Here is a 14,432-nt window from a genome sequence, read left to right on the forward strand (position 1 = left end):
TAAAATAGAAAAAAATTTAATTCATCCAATGTATATTAAATAATTAAAGACTGTAGAAATATTTCATAGGTTGAAGATAAACTGCAAGGATGATACAAGTCATCCGAAATCCTGGGGACCCCCTTGGTATAAAGATCCATTAAACGTCATACTTATAAATGACATTTTCAGTAATCTGTCTCTACACCAGAAATCTGCTGGATTTCATTTGCTTTCTGGTTGCTGGGGATCTCCATTAATATGTTTTCTCTCAGGAACTCTACCCTCTTCACTTCCGACAGCATAATGAACTGGTGCACGGGAACCTTGAAAACATAAAGGTGAGTTACTGTGATGCTTTCTACTAGTTTTCTGAACAGTGTAATATTGAGTGAAAGCATTCTCTCACTATTGTTAACACTCACCACCACAACATGGAATCCAAGTGATCTTAAATGCCTTATTTTTACTGCCATTTTTCCTATTGGGTGAAGATTTCCCAAAGTAAAAGACCCCGCAGTGCAGCATAATACAGCAATTCTGAAAAATGAAAACAAAAACTTATTACTGAAAGTTCTCTTGTAGATGTATATTTATTAATATAAAAGTTATTCCACAGGTGTGAGGAAAGGGTATAACCCAGACATGCGAGATCCCTGGATATAAAATAATAAAACACTGGAGATTTTAAACCTAAGGAATTGAAATTAATGGATTTTTCGACTACCCAATATTTAAGGCTACCAAAAAACAGTATGAGGGCTTCTAGTCTTCCCAGTGATTCTTCTTTGTCCCAGAAAAATAGAAAGAAATTATTGACAACATATAAACATTCAGAATAAGACTGGTCTGAATCACAAACCACCAGGTTTTGGTAGTTCCATTTCATTTTCAATAAATGTATTTTGCTTTGTCTCAGGGTTGTGCCCTGCAATCATATCTCGGGAGCCTTTTCTCTTTTTTGCCACCACATCGTTATTATTGACTGCGGAAAATAAGTGGTTAAATGGTTGAAACATTAGGTTTTTGTCTGATCCCGTCTGTTCCAGCACGTGACTGTCACTCACAAGTGATTGCCCGTGTTGTAACGTCCTGGTTCCAGGTCGCTGTAATCACCATGTACGTACACAACTTGGAATAAAGAGATCAAGCAAAAAGGGACAATAGGTATAAGGCTGTTTCTGGACAAACAACACTCCACTATTAGGAGCTAGGACTGGAGAAATGTGTAGCTGCATTCATTTTTTCCTATTAATTGGACTCCATACACTTCTATGAATGGAATATAGCCTGCCCTTTCCTGGTAACCTGAATGGAAACATAATGTCCTACTCATTGTTCTCTACATCTTCTCATTCATTTCAGTGACACAAAGAAATTGCTATTCTTTAAGTCTATAAACAATAGAAAATATGATTATACTTAAAACATAAAAATACAGTAAATAACTAATGCAGGCTAACAACAGTTTCTTACCTTGTAATATTTTGAGAATTTTCTAATTTCTGCACATCTCCCATTGGAATCAAGTTTCTCTGGTTCGTATCCAATGTAAATACAAAATCTGGCCAAAAAGACATGGATAAATAAATGAATAATCCGTAGACTGGGAGGTAGGTGTATTGTGGTGGCTTATCATCATACATTTTTCAATACAGCACGCACCATCTGTACCCACCTATAAAATAGCTGCTGGGAAACTGCATGTTTTCTTGGTACAAGCATGGATCTGTAAAATAGTTCTTCAGAAACGTGTGGCACATCATAACTGAATCACTATGGTTGGCCTTAACATTCTCTAAATTCTCTATCGAATAGGGTCTTGAACCAGATTCCAGTAACCAGCAGAGTTTTATATGGCCCAGATATGACTTTTCAACATTGTCCAGTGTGCCTTGGGGGGGAAAAACAAAGACAGCTTTAACAACAAGATACTTTTAAGCGATTTTACATACGTGAGGATTTAAAGGGGTTCTCCCGTCATAGCAAGTTACTTGCTGATTAGTGGGGGTCTCAGTGATGGGGCCTTGATGGGGTCTCTTGTGGATAGGACCTAATCTGCTACCACTGGAGAACCCCTTTAACGTCTTGCTGCCGAAGCCAGTTTTCACCTTCCTGACCAAGCACCGTTTTCAGATGGAGATGTGTAGCTATGTGTGGTCATGAATTTAGATGGCTTTACCAAATCCTGATAAGGTTGAGAATGTTTTTTCATGACACATATTACTGCAGGTTAGTTGAAAAATAGCATTTAGTTATACAAAAAAATTTAAAATTTAAAAAAAAATTCTCCAAATTCTCAATTTTCAAAGTTGTAAATGATCTGCTTTCAAGGCAGATAGTCAGACCACCAAAATAATGTGATAACTAACATTTGAAAAACGTCTGCTTTATGTTGCTGCCCTTTTTTCTATGATCTTATGAGGCTAAGAACTTTGGGATTTGTCACATTAATGAAAATTGCCAAAGCTTACATTTTAGGGACCTGCTAAATGGTGGGGAGGCATTAGGCATGGGAGGAATAGATGGGAGGGGTCGGCCGAACAGGACATGCCAAGTGATAACAAAGTTGATTTTATGGGGAAGTGAGGAAATCAATTTTTAGCTAAAAGAAGGGAAACATTTACTTAGGGTTTCATAGGAACCTGTAACTAGTTGTATTTGAAAATGTGGTGACAGGTTCCCTATAAATGTCTGTTCTATTCCTGCACACAAAGTGCAGCCACATTCATCTCTAAAACCATCAGCCCTGAAGAGGAGGTACAACACGCTCTGATGGGCCACATGTAGCATGTGAAGCCATGAGTTGTGAACCGCACCTAGTTGTCAAATGAGCGCTTCAAAAACTTTTGGTAACATTCATTGGTGTAGGAGACCAGGTAGCGGTAAGTGCCGCTTAGAAGTATTTACCACTGCTCTGTGTCCTGACTACTGATGGTGGTTGGATGTGTTGTTCTAAGGACACACAGTAGCCCAGAGGAACAGGAGAGGATCCTGGACTGGTAAGTACTTGTCAGCTGTCCTCTTACATTCCTGTAACAGCTCTGCGCGGGGCCAGACACTACGTGGGGCACAGAGCAGAGCGGCACATGGTGGAGACAAGAAGCTGCAGAGTAGTGCAGGGAGCAGAAAAGGAACCAGGAAAAAAAGAATTTTTTCTGTCTGCCCTGGGGGTTTCCATGATTAGTAGTTCTATGCTCTGAGGTAGAGGGTCTACAGTATTTGTATTAGTCTGCTCTGGGGGATCTTTTGTTTTTGTATTAGAGCTGCACCAGGAAAGGTAGAGGGCCCAGGATCAGTACAGTACAGCTGACAAGAACTTAAAGGGAACCCGTCACCACATTTCTCACAAATACAGGTAGCGACAGGTTCTCATAGAGCCCTAGTAACTAACTGACACCTTTCTTTTAGCTAAAAATTGTTCCCCTGAAATCCCCATATACTCAACTTCATAGTTTTACCTGGTATTCAGCTCCTCGGGCTGAATCCAGCAGCCCCTCTCCATCCCATCTCTGTGTAATGTCATGTGACAAGGGTGACATCACTGCAGGTCCTACAACTTTTTAGCATTAGAAAACTGTACACCAAGCATATATCTCATGAAATTACAGCATATTGTATCACATGAAATCACAGCAGCCTGCATGGAGAGAAGTAGAAGTCAATTCAAGCAGTAGAGGCTGCTGTGATTGTTTTATGTGGTCAGATATGTACGTGGGGTACAGTTTACGAATGTTAAGTAGCTTAAGGAACTGTGATGTCACCCTGGTCACATGACATTAGGCCACGCCCCTCGACTCTCTCCAAAGATGCATAGATACTAGACAAGATTTTAACTCTGATTTTATGGGGATCTGAGGGAAACTATTTTTAGCTTAAAGCAGGGTGTCAGATAGTTACTAGAGCTCTAAAGGAACCTGCCACTACCTGTATTTGTGAAAAATGTGGTGACAGGTTCCCTTTAAAAGGGATTCGCCCATTGAAGAAGATTCTCAAATTTCAATCACCTAGTGATGTTTACACAATAAAGAGCATTTTAACTATTTACTTTACAATTTTACTCAGTTTTATTGCTGTTTTAGCTCCTATCTACAGTGTTGGTGGGGCTCTCTAAGCAGACACATTATGATCCCTCTAGTTCTGTGAGCTGACAATGTGGTTAGATTATCAGGCATATAGAAAGAGAGATGAGACAGATAAGAGAGATGATGAGATCCATGAGATGCACATGACCATCTCAGCACGACTATCACATCTATGACATACACAGCATGCCATATACCTCCCTCTCCCTCCCCTGAATAAAGATTATATCTGTCTGTAGCTTTACTCTCCTCACGATGTTGTTTGCAGGCAGGAAGTCAGTGTGTATGTGTGAGCGCGTCCTAGAATACAAGGGATGGGTCTAGAGGCAGAGAGCAACTAAGATCAGTGGAGCATCAGAAGATCCAGGGTCAGGTCTAGGGGCCACCAAAATTGTGTACACTGGGACTGATAGGTTGGAATTATATCTGTGAAATGCTGTATTTTTGTAAATAACAGTGAATTACAGAATGTGTTATTTTGTTATCCTGAGTAGTAACTAATAGTTGTATAGCCAATAGTAGTAACTAAGTAGTTAAATGAAAGTAACTCATTTTTCCCTGCAGTCTCTGTGCTGCCATACTCAGCCTTACCTTTTATTTCTTGGCTTTGCAATCCGTGAATGTCGCTGCGTTAACTAAAACATCATATAATTTACTGTGGATTGCAATTTTTAGATAAAATAATTATCCCATTGCAGTGAACATAGGTGCTGCATTGCACATTAAATTGCACATTTGTAGCCTTTTCTCGTTGCTTTGACTAGTTTAAAGAAAATCGTCTTCTAATAATAATATTGGAAATATTTTCTAGTGACTTGGCTTCTTTAAGAGCAGGGTTATCATGTGAAATTCTATCCAGATGTGTAAAGAGTTACGGTAATCTTTAGGAAACCTGAAAAACCCTCAGTGCCATAGAAGCCTCAGTATTGCATGGTACATCACAACTGATACCCCTGAGGGCACGTAGTGTCTGAAGTGAGCCCCACACACTGGAGCCCGGGAGCAATCATGTACTTTTACATTTATTTATAAACCCCAAGTAATACAAGACCCCTGCGAGATTCTGCCTTGCTAGCAGAACACAATTCAGCATAGTTACAGTCAGATTAGCAGACACGGAGATATTGAATAAGATATATTATAAAGTTATTTAAAACATAGTGCATGGTCGTTAGAGACATGGCGATAGCACAGGTTGTGTTTTTGATGTTTTTCAGATTTTAACTTAATATTTGCTAGAATAAAAATGTGACTTTTTTATTTGTCACAGGAGGAGACTAGAAAACTTGATAAACTGAACAAACTGTAATACCTACCCAGCCAGTCTTTTAGGTCATGTTGGAGATTGAACCTAAGGAGCAATTGGCTGTAACATGGCTACCCTTTTTACCGTACTGGTTAGAGGTGGGGATAGTGATTGGATGATGAGGCCACTTTTTAAAAACTCTTTAGATGCCATGGTCAGTAGTGACCCCAGTGTCTAATGGGTTAAACAGTGTTGATGGTCAGTGCCAAATTTAAGCTCACACCCCAAGGGCCCAACCTCCGAGTCTCTGCAGGCAATAAATGGTAAGTAACTATACGTCATGATGTAGGAAGTTTGCCCTTACTACAAGGTACAATCACATTGTGGTGCAACAATGGTTAACTTTACAATTTTGATGAGCTAAATATTTTTTGAGCTGGCACTCCTCCTCGTGTGTAGCCTCTCTCATAGGGGGTAGTGTAGTAAGAAGTTCACAAACTCACTATACAGGCTTTTGTCTTCTAGAAGTTTCTGGATGGCAGCGGCTGGAACCAATCCAAGTAAACACAAATTGTACACTGTTCTTAGAAGGTCTTTTTTCTTCATACTATTCATAAGTGAATCCAGTGCAGTGTTCAAAGTCTCCAAGAATCTATAACAAAAACATTACATGGGTGTTCACTATATTTGAAAAACATTGCGTCATTCAAAGAAAATCTACCATCAAAATCTAGCAAGATAAACCAGGGGCACATACTCATAGATCCAGGTGCTGCTAAATTACACAGGCAGAGGGAGGGGGGAAACAAGCGGTTGTCTGAGACATGTCCTGCTCATTGTAACACCCTGTGAATCTGCATCACTGTGGGGCTTTGGTAATGCCCTTTTTAGTTCATAAGCATAATTGTAAAAGTTGATTTTAGAAGGAAGGTGGCCATGCATAACAAATATAATAGGAATACACAGTCACAGTACCTGGATCTATGAGTAAATGCCCCTGGTTTATCATGATGGATTTTGATGCTACTTTATCTTTAAAGGGGGTTTGCCCATGAAAGAAAATTCTCCATTCCCATATCAATCCCCTAGTGATATTTATACAATAAAGATCATGCTTAACCTCTTACTTCAGAATTTTATTTAGTTTTATTGCTGTTTTAGCTCCTACCACTAAGCGATAGTCAGTATAAATTCTAGAATGTGGTGACAATGTGCTTAGATTATCAGGGTCTAGGCTTATATACACTTTCATTCCACTTCTTAACATTTACTAGTATCTGACACACAGAAAGAGAGATCAGAGATGAGATCCTTTAGATGCATATTACACAATGACATTCTCAGCTGTTACATCTCGGCCTTAACATGCACTTTCAGCACTGTGTGCCTCCCTCTCCTTCATAAAGACCTTATCTGCCTGTAGCTGGTAGAGTAAGTCTCCTCACACTGTTGCCTGCCGGCAGGAAGTCTCTGTGTGAGCTTGTCTTGAAATGCAAAAAGAAGGGGCCAATGCAGAGAGGAGCTCAGTGCAGCGTCAGACAGGAGAACAATGGGGGAGATTTACCAAAAGTGTCTGAGGTAATACTGTTGTAGTTGCCCATGGAAACCAATCCTGGCTCAGCTTTAATTTTGTAAACAGCTGTGGAAAAGTGAAAGCTGAGCACTGATTGGTTGCCATGGGCAATTAGAACAGTTCTGCTCTTACACACTTGATAAATCCCCCCAAAAGTGTCCTACCTGACTCTAGATTTCTAATTTACCATCATATCCTGGTGGCAACCTAAACTGTATACACCAGGACTGATAGAGACCGGTTGGACTTATAACTGTGAAATGCTTTATTTCTGTTCATAACAGTGAATTAGAGGATGTGTTATTTTGTTATCCTTTAACGGGTTAGTTGAGACACATATTCTACTTACTTTCCTCTTTCTTCAGGAAGGTGGTTTACAATAGAAAACACTTTAGACACGGTCATTAAATTGTACGTTTTCAATGACTCCACGTCCTCAATAATTTTATCAGCGAAGTAATCCAGTAGTGGAACATATCGGAAGCGGAGGAATGCCATACTAGTCAGAACTGCAGAGATCTGCGAAGAGGAGGAAACAAAGCACAGCTTTTATCCTTAGCCAGACAAGTATACTACTGGCATATACATGAACCAACACTGTTTAAAAAATACATTTAATCTGCACAAGATTTACCAGGCATTTATCATGGCATGGTTTTTTAGACATTTTAAGACTGTTTGCACCAGAAACGTTCACCAAATTATGCTCAATTTTTCAGATAGTAACAATTTTAACCCCACCTCTTCTTTGGGCAAGTCATGAAAAAAGTCTAAAATCATTTCCATTTCCACCACAGGGCAGGAAGACAAATACACAAAAACACTGTTGGACCCTATTCCCCTCCCCATGGTAACACTTGTGATCATGGGTGCTATCCTTTACATGCTCGCATGCCCACCGCCATTCTTCTGAGTACATTTTGCCCCATTTTCCTGAATTAGTTTTGATGCACTTACATGGCAGCACCAATTGGGGGTGTTATCTACCAATGGGGCAGCAGACCCATTTGAAGGGCTAACAATTGTGACTGGTACAAGCCAACGGACCCAAACACTGATGAGTTTGCTCATCACTATTCAATCTATATGGAGGGTAGATGGAGAGGTGATGTAGCAAAGCAGTGGAAAGTAGTACAGTGAAGCAGAAGGTCTAGTAGAGTTCAAAGATTATTAGGTTTGTAAGCAATGATAAGTACATGTACATCATAAGGCGGACTGAGTCCTTTTCATACATGGTGGGTATCACCCACCGCTGATACTCCTGATCAGTGCTGCAACCGATCACGAGTGTTAACTATTTAACTATTACAGACACTCCCTGTGGCTTCATCAGGGAGCAATGATCTGTGTCCACCAGATGTCCACCTGGCCAATAACAGTCATGTCTACTTTCTAGGGCCATAAAGCTGCCCAACTGGAAAACCCAAATGTTCCCACTCAGCATAATTTGGGACCTAAGGATTTCTGCTTATAAGACTTCCGTTGCTGGATTGGGAATGAGATGGGTTATCATTGCCAACGTGTGTGTCTCATGCTGGAACATTTTCTTTTTCCTAAACTTGTTGTGACATTTCCCCCTTTAGTTAAGAACCAGGGTAAGTTCCTTAGGGATATTGGCAGCAACATAAACTAGGCAAGAAGTGAAATCATCAGCTCTCACTCAACAAAAGTGTTATATTTCTTCTTGATTCATTTTCTAGGCATATTACCTTTCCGGAAAATGACAACATTCTACTGATTTGTGAATGTTGTGGATTTGTATTGTATTATAGAGTTTGACTCTGCACATGCCCTGCCCTTCTCCTAAATGGAGACATGGCTTTTAAATCATCACAGTATAAGTAGACTGAGTGAAATGTGACCCAAAGGGCCGCACATTGCCCAGTGCATCCAGTAAAATATTTGTTCTGACCGGTCTGATAAGCTAATGTTTTCTGTGTGCATCCCCTGGGGGGCATGGGCAGGAGGAAGATAAATTTAAAAAAAGATTTACCATGATCCAACCCCACATGGTCATGGCTTCCAGCTGGGCTAAAAGTGTTGGCTACCAAATGACTGACGTGCTGCAGCAGTCACAGGAGTAAGAACAGTGACTTATCACTTGATCACCAATACTGGTAACCAGAAGTGGTGTTGTGGGTATGGAAAGATTATTTAGTATTCTTCCACCTGCCCCAAGCTCCCGCACGCTATTCACTATACCGCTTTAAAGTCAACCTCACCTTTCAACAGAGAGTCAGAGTTCATTAGGTAAAACTGAACATGCAGTTGTCTCAAAGCTGTTGGGGGGGAAACATGTTTACAGTGACTCGCCCTCATACACAAAGCACCTAAGTAATCTGACTCCTCTCCGAGTTGAAAAAGTTGAGTAAGAGTGAAAAAGTAGAGTAAGTCGAGACGTTTCTAGTATTTACTCTTACTTCTAATTTATTCAAAGCTTGTAGTGAGGTTGGTGACTATTTCGGGAAACGGTAAAGGTGCTTTCTCACCTCCTGCTGATCTTACCTGCCATTTCTCCCACATATAGATGTTATTCATTATATTATCTCCAATAGCAGACAACAGTTTCTCATTAAAATATGAGAGTTTTGAGCAGTAACCTGTCAGGGAGATGATTCTTCTACAGGAAAGTTCATCCAAACAATCTAAAATAAGAAGAGAAGGATATCAATAATTAGTAAAAAGGGTATTCTGGATATTTACCCCAATCTTTTTTTTTACCATAAAGTAAATGAAGAAGCTGCTGTCAATGCTCTATGCACAAAAATTAAAGCATTTCCTTTGATGACTTTCATCCACCTGCAGAGGGTGCACCTTAAGATGAAAGAGACATTTAATGCTATAAGGTTTCTGCCTTTATAGATATAAACTATACAATGTACAATTTGCAATTTCCATTTATATAAGAGTTAAAGGGGTATTTTGAGGATGCTTTTCATTCACTCAAAATAGATTAGAAATATGAGCAATAGGTATAATTTTATATTTTTGACCATTTAATTCCAGCACCCCTCCCCCCACAAAAAAATCTTCAAAATTACCCTTTGGCATCCACAGGAATTATCAGAGCAACAAGGGAATGGGAAGCATGAGTTGGGTTTTTAATGGGATGTCTTAAAATAGCAGAAAAGTTATACTTTTCTCATCACAATGATCCACATCCAATATACCTGCTAATTATGTAAAATATGTCACGTCTTCATATCTGTTTAGGAAAGAAGGTTTTGGTATAAAATACTCATTATTGGTGAAGCCATTTCATTTACAGTTACCTTGAACTTACCAATGAGTTTATGGCTACAAGCATCCAGAAGACTCTCAGAATGCAGGTTAACTTCAGCAAGAACTGAAAACATATGGAGGCACTGAGGGACCGTGAACCTATAAACCATCTGTAAAGCTTTTTCCTAAAAGAGAGCAGGGGCATATTAAAAGAGAACTTGGAGGAAGGTGCTCACCATCCAACACTCATTCTGAAAATTAAACTCCTTTTTACATTTACTGATTGCTGAAGTATGGGATGGAAAAAAAAAATACTGAAAAAAAATCATGCACCGTTTAAAAAGTTATGTATCCTCATTTAAAGCGCATCAGTTAAGTATCTATAATTTTACCAAATTATATGTGATTTTGAAAACAAACACACCCTTTTCTTTCCAAAGCTATGGCATTTTCTGTTCTGAAAGTGTTTGACAAAAATCTCCCACCAGTGGGAGTGTCTATGCCCTCAAGCTGAGGCCAGTTAGCTTGCCCACATATCCCATGATGCCTTGTGTTCTCTCTAAAAGTAATTTAGCATTAAATCCATTTAGTTACCCACAAGTAAATCCGCTGAACCCTGCACAGTGCACATACAGGATTTATATAGTGACAGCCTGGCAGCTCCAACACATGGAGGAGCAGGGAACATGCAATAAGTGAAAACATAAGTAACCCAGTTACATGAAGTCTATAGCCTAAGAGTTAATAGCTTATCTGCAATGTGCATAAAGTGCTGATAACAAGGTGGGGTGGGGGGAGCAGCATGAGGTGCACAGAAAGTTCTGGATGGAGGGACTGATAGGGAACATGGGAGATCTTGTACCTTACTGTTATGTGCAGGAGACATCTGTATCCACAGTTTTGAACACAGCGAGCTACATACACAGAGAGAGCACTGTCATGTCACATGACCTTCTCCTCTGTGAGCAAGGAGCAGAAGCCCTTCCCCAGAGTCTGTAGAGTTTGTTTATACTACAAGGCTGGTTAGCACAGGCAGAACAAGCAGCTACTGCAGCTCTGAGGTAATCTGAGGGGTATAGCAAAGAAACTTCTGCATACAGGTAACAAAGATAATAGGCAAAGTTGTTCTACATCCCATGAGCTATTGATCTATGGAAAAAAAACCCTTACAGTTACTCTCTAAATATTTCAAATAATTTTGTGGAGATTTATTTACCTCAAATTTCTGTCTAAGATGTGTAGGAGCAATCCTCATCAGGTTCTGAAGTAATGTGACATCTTTAATGTCTTCACATTTGAGCTCTATTAGTAAACTGAGGAAACAAACCAATATAATAGGTATGAAAATAAAATGATACAGTGTACAGGCATTATGTTCAAACAGTATTTTTTTAATCAAATTATTTTAGAGGGAACCTATCATTAAGTATTAATAGTAATGAAACATCCATACTTACCAATGGTCCACATCTCCCAGCAATTGCACAGTTATTCGGTGGTGACGAGCATATTTGCAATTAAACAAGGGTGTACAACACTGGCTTCATTGAAGCAACACCCAGGCGACAAGAGTACCATAGCAGCTCCTGAGATATGTTTTTTTTCATGCCACATAGATGCCCCAAATTGCAGACAAATAACTAAAAATGTGATGTGTATATCTCCAGTTCCATTTCAGCAAGAAACACAATACTGATATTATACTCGTAAATAAAGAGATATTCCTTTATGTGTTTCTAGGTGGTTTGATATGTAAATATGCGTGGCAAGGGGCATGTGCAAATAGGATATATGACCGTGTGGCAGCTGTGAAGGGTTTGCCTGGGATTAAAGATTTTTATATACACATATATACACACACAGGCAGTCCCTGAGTTAAGAACACCTGACTTATAGACAACTCCTAGTTGCAAACAGACCTCTCTGCGGGTTGGTTGGTGGGGGTGTAAAAACAATAAATAGCTCATGCTCTCCTCTGTCAGTGCTCCTGTTCAGCTGCGACACCCATTTGTATATAGACAAGGGGATGCCAGCAGCACGTCTGCCACAGTCTGTAACTGCTGCTGAAGCACTGTCTACATCCCAGCTGGCATGAACAGGAGCAGCAATAAAGTTGAGTATAGGTTCTTTATTGCTTTTACATCCCCCTGCCCAGGCAAAATAAAAACAACCCCTTCAACTGCAACCCAAACATGGGGCACTGACAGGAAAATAAAAATGGTTGGACAAAATAAAAGCCCTCATATGACTTCATTTACAAAACAAGCTGGTCACTACAGGGTTACATTCTTGTCTATTGCATTTTATTTATAATCGGAGACTTACCAGATACCGGAGTTCAATATATCCACAGTTTTGTTGCTCTCCAACATTTTCAAAGAGTTGGCCAATATAGATATTTCCCCAACTTTTAAGCTGCTCAGACGTTGCTACAAAAACAACAACAAAAAGAAAAAAAAAATCATTACAGCTCTGATACCCTGTGCCTTCCCCGCACTGATGGCAAGGGGGTATGTTGTAACTGAGCGTGCTCCGGGTCTAATAGGAACTTTGCCATCACATCCAATGAACCTCATTCTGTTGTATTCTTATGTCGGAAGAGGTATTCTGTAAGAGATCAATCTTTTTTTGTGAACTGGATATTTTTGGGGTTATCAGGGCACAAGGATTAAGAATAAAGCTTCATTGCAGAAAGCTTTGATAACTCTTACAGTTGATCATTGCCTCACTGCATCCACTATGCGCTCCCTACTGATATTCAGATCTACTTAACAAAGGTCTTTCTGACCTGAAACGTTGACTTTTTGATCTGTAAAATACTGTTCAAAGATCAGCATTATCACCTGCCATCAATTTCAGGTTTTTAGGGATGTGAGCTTGGCATTGATTTATAAAGTTAGAGCCCTACAGATCAGGTATTGTTGGACTATCCTTGCAGAAAACCAATAAAAATGCATGACAAGTAAATCAACATTTAGATTGGAGGGGATACATGGCATCATGAAGGAATGTGATGGAATGAGTTTGCAACAAATTTTGTAATATGAGAAACTGTAAAAATTCAAAGCCTTGTCCTCACCTGGCAAATACTGAGAAGAGTCTGAACGAGCCTTGTCTTCTGATTCACCTTCAGACTCACAAAGACATTGAGGCTATAAACCAAGAATTTGTTTGACATAGAAGGGGCAGACTTCATTACTTCATAGCACAAGGTAGAGAAATTTGGGTGGTCAGTGATAAGTTGCTTGTCAGAAGACTTCAATTTCTTACTATTGGCTAAGACATTCCACATACTCTTAATACTATCATAAAGTTCATGCTGACTGTATGCGCTGCCACTGAAGGCGTCCAGCACTTCTACACAAGAGAGTTTCCTAGGAGGGTGTGTGCTGGGGTTCTGTACATCTGCTTTCAGGCTATCCTCACCACTGTGAGCATGGCTGTGATCTGCGCTGTCACATACACTGCTTTCTGACACAGTATTGTTTTCCTCAGCAATCACTGAAGTCTCTTGATTAAAAAACCTGAAGGGAATGGATGTAACAGTGGATGCAGGAGTCCATGGCTTGTGCGTTAATAGAAGTCCAGAACTTGAACTAGAGGTCCTTAGAATAGAGGGGAGTCTCCCTCTTATGTAGCTCTGACATGACTGTAGTAGCCGTACTGTGCGTAGTAGATAGGGGAGAGGCATGTTATGCATATTGTCAGTCCTGAAACCCTCTTCAACGGGATTCTTGTCCCTCTCCGTAGTAGCTGCAAATATGAACACAACAGTTGGAGATTTTAAGCATCTAAGAATTATATATATATATGCTTGAGAATGGCTGCATAGAGTCAGCCGAAACGTAGCACTTACCTCTGGTGGAATAAACATTCACTATTTATCTTGGAGTGTTGCTTCCTTCCTTGGGGTTTGTAAGAATTATATTATATATAATTTTGCATGATGTCACATGTTTCACTCATCTACAGTCCTCGTTGGTTTCAACTGCTGGAACATCTACATCACAAGGGATGACAAGAACACGAGTCTGTAAAGCACCTAAACAAACGTAGTGGTAGTGCACGTGTGAGGCCAACACTTCATTTACCTCATTTCAGTTCTATGCAAGTAAATGGAGCAGTAGACATGGGTGCACATTACTATTCTGATCACATTAGGAAGTCAGGAACCCATGCTACAGTCACTGGTCACACATGTATCCCCTCACATAGAGTTTGTATGAAAATCTATCTAATCTATGTGTGAGTAAAACCATGGTCTCAGATAAGCCCTTAAAGATAATGAATACGGAAAATGGCGCTGCTCCTGTCCATGAACTGAGTC

The 14,432-nt window shown here is 39.8% G+C and overlaps 1 protein-coding gene across 2 annotated transcripts in view; it reads right to left on the bottom strand.

Annotated features, from left to right (window-relative positions):
* The window catches only part of FASTKD2 (FAST kinase domains 2), a 17,135-nt gene continuing 2,703 nt past the window's right edge, over positions 1 to 14,432 (bottom strand). For both annotated transcript variants that reach the window (XM_072121058.1, XM_072121059.1), the window contains exons 2-13: positions 13,962 to 14,105; positions 13,185 to 13,858; positions 12,431 to 12,534; positions 11,322 to 11,418; positions 10,167 to 10,290; positions 9,389 to 9,528; positions 7,233 to 7,402; positions 5,814 to 5,962; positions 1,658 to 1,873; positions 1,456 to 1,543; positions 405 to 519; positions 1 to 305 (exon numbers count right to left, since the gene is read on the bottom strand). In XM_072121058.1, the coding sequence (XP_071977159.1) occupies positions 168 to 305; positions 405 to 519; positions 1,456 to 1,543; positions 1,658 to 1,873; positions 5,814 to 5,962; positions 7,233 to 7,402; positions 9,389 to 9,528; positions 10,167 to 10,290; positions 11,322 to 11,418; positions 12,431 to 12,534; positions 13,185 to 13,805 (1,962 nt within the window). In that variant the 5' untranslated portion in view covers positions 13,806 to 13,858; positions 13,962 to 14,105 and the 3' untranslated portion in view covers positions 1 to 167. The remainder of the gene's footprint in view (positions 306 to 404; positions 520 to 1,455; positions 1,544 to 1,657; positions 1,874 to 5,813; positions 5,963 to 7,232; positions 7,403 to 9,388; positions 9,529 to 10,166; positions 10,291 to 11,321; positions 11,419 to 12,430; positions 12,535 to 13,184; positions 13,859 to 13,961; positions 14,106 to 14,432) is intronic.

The sequence above is a fragment of the Engystomops pustulosus genome, chromosome 8, assembly GCF_040894005.1.
Source record: "Engystomops pustulosus chromosome 8, aEngPut4.maternal, whole genome shotgun sequence".
In the NCBI taxonomy this organism is placed as follows: Eukaryota; Metazoa; Chordata; class Amphibia; order Anura; family Leptodactylidae; genus Engystomops; species Engystomops pustulosus.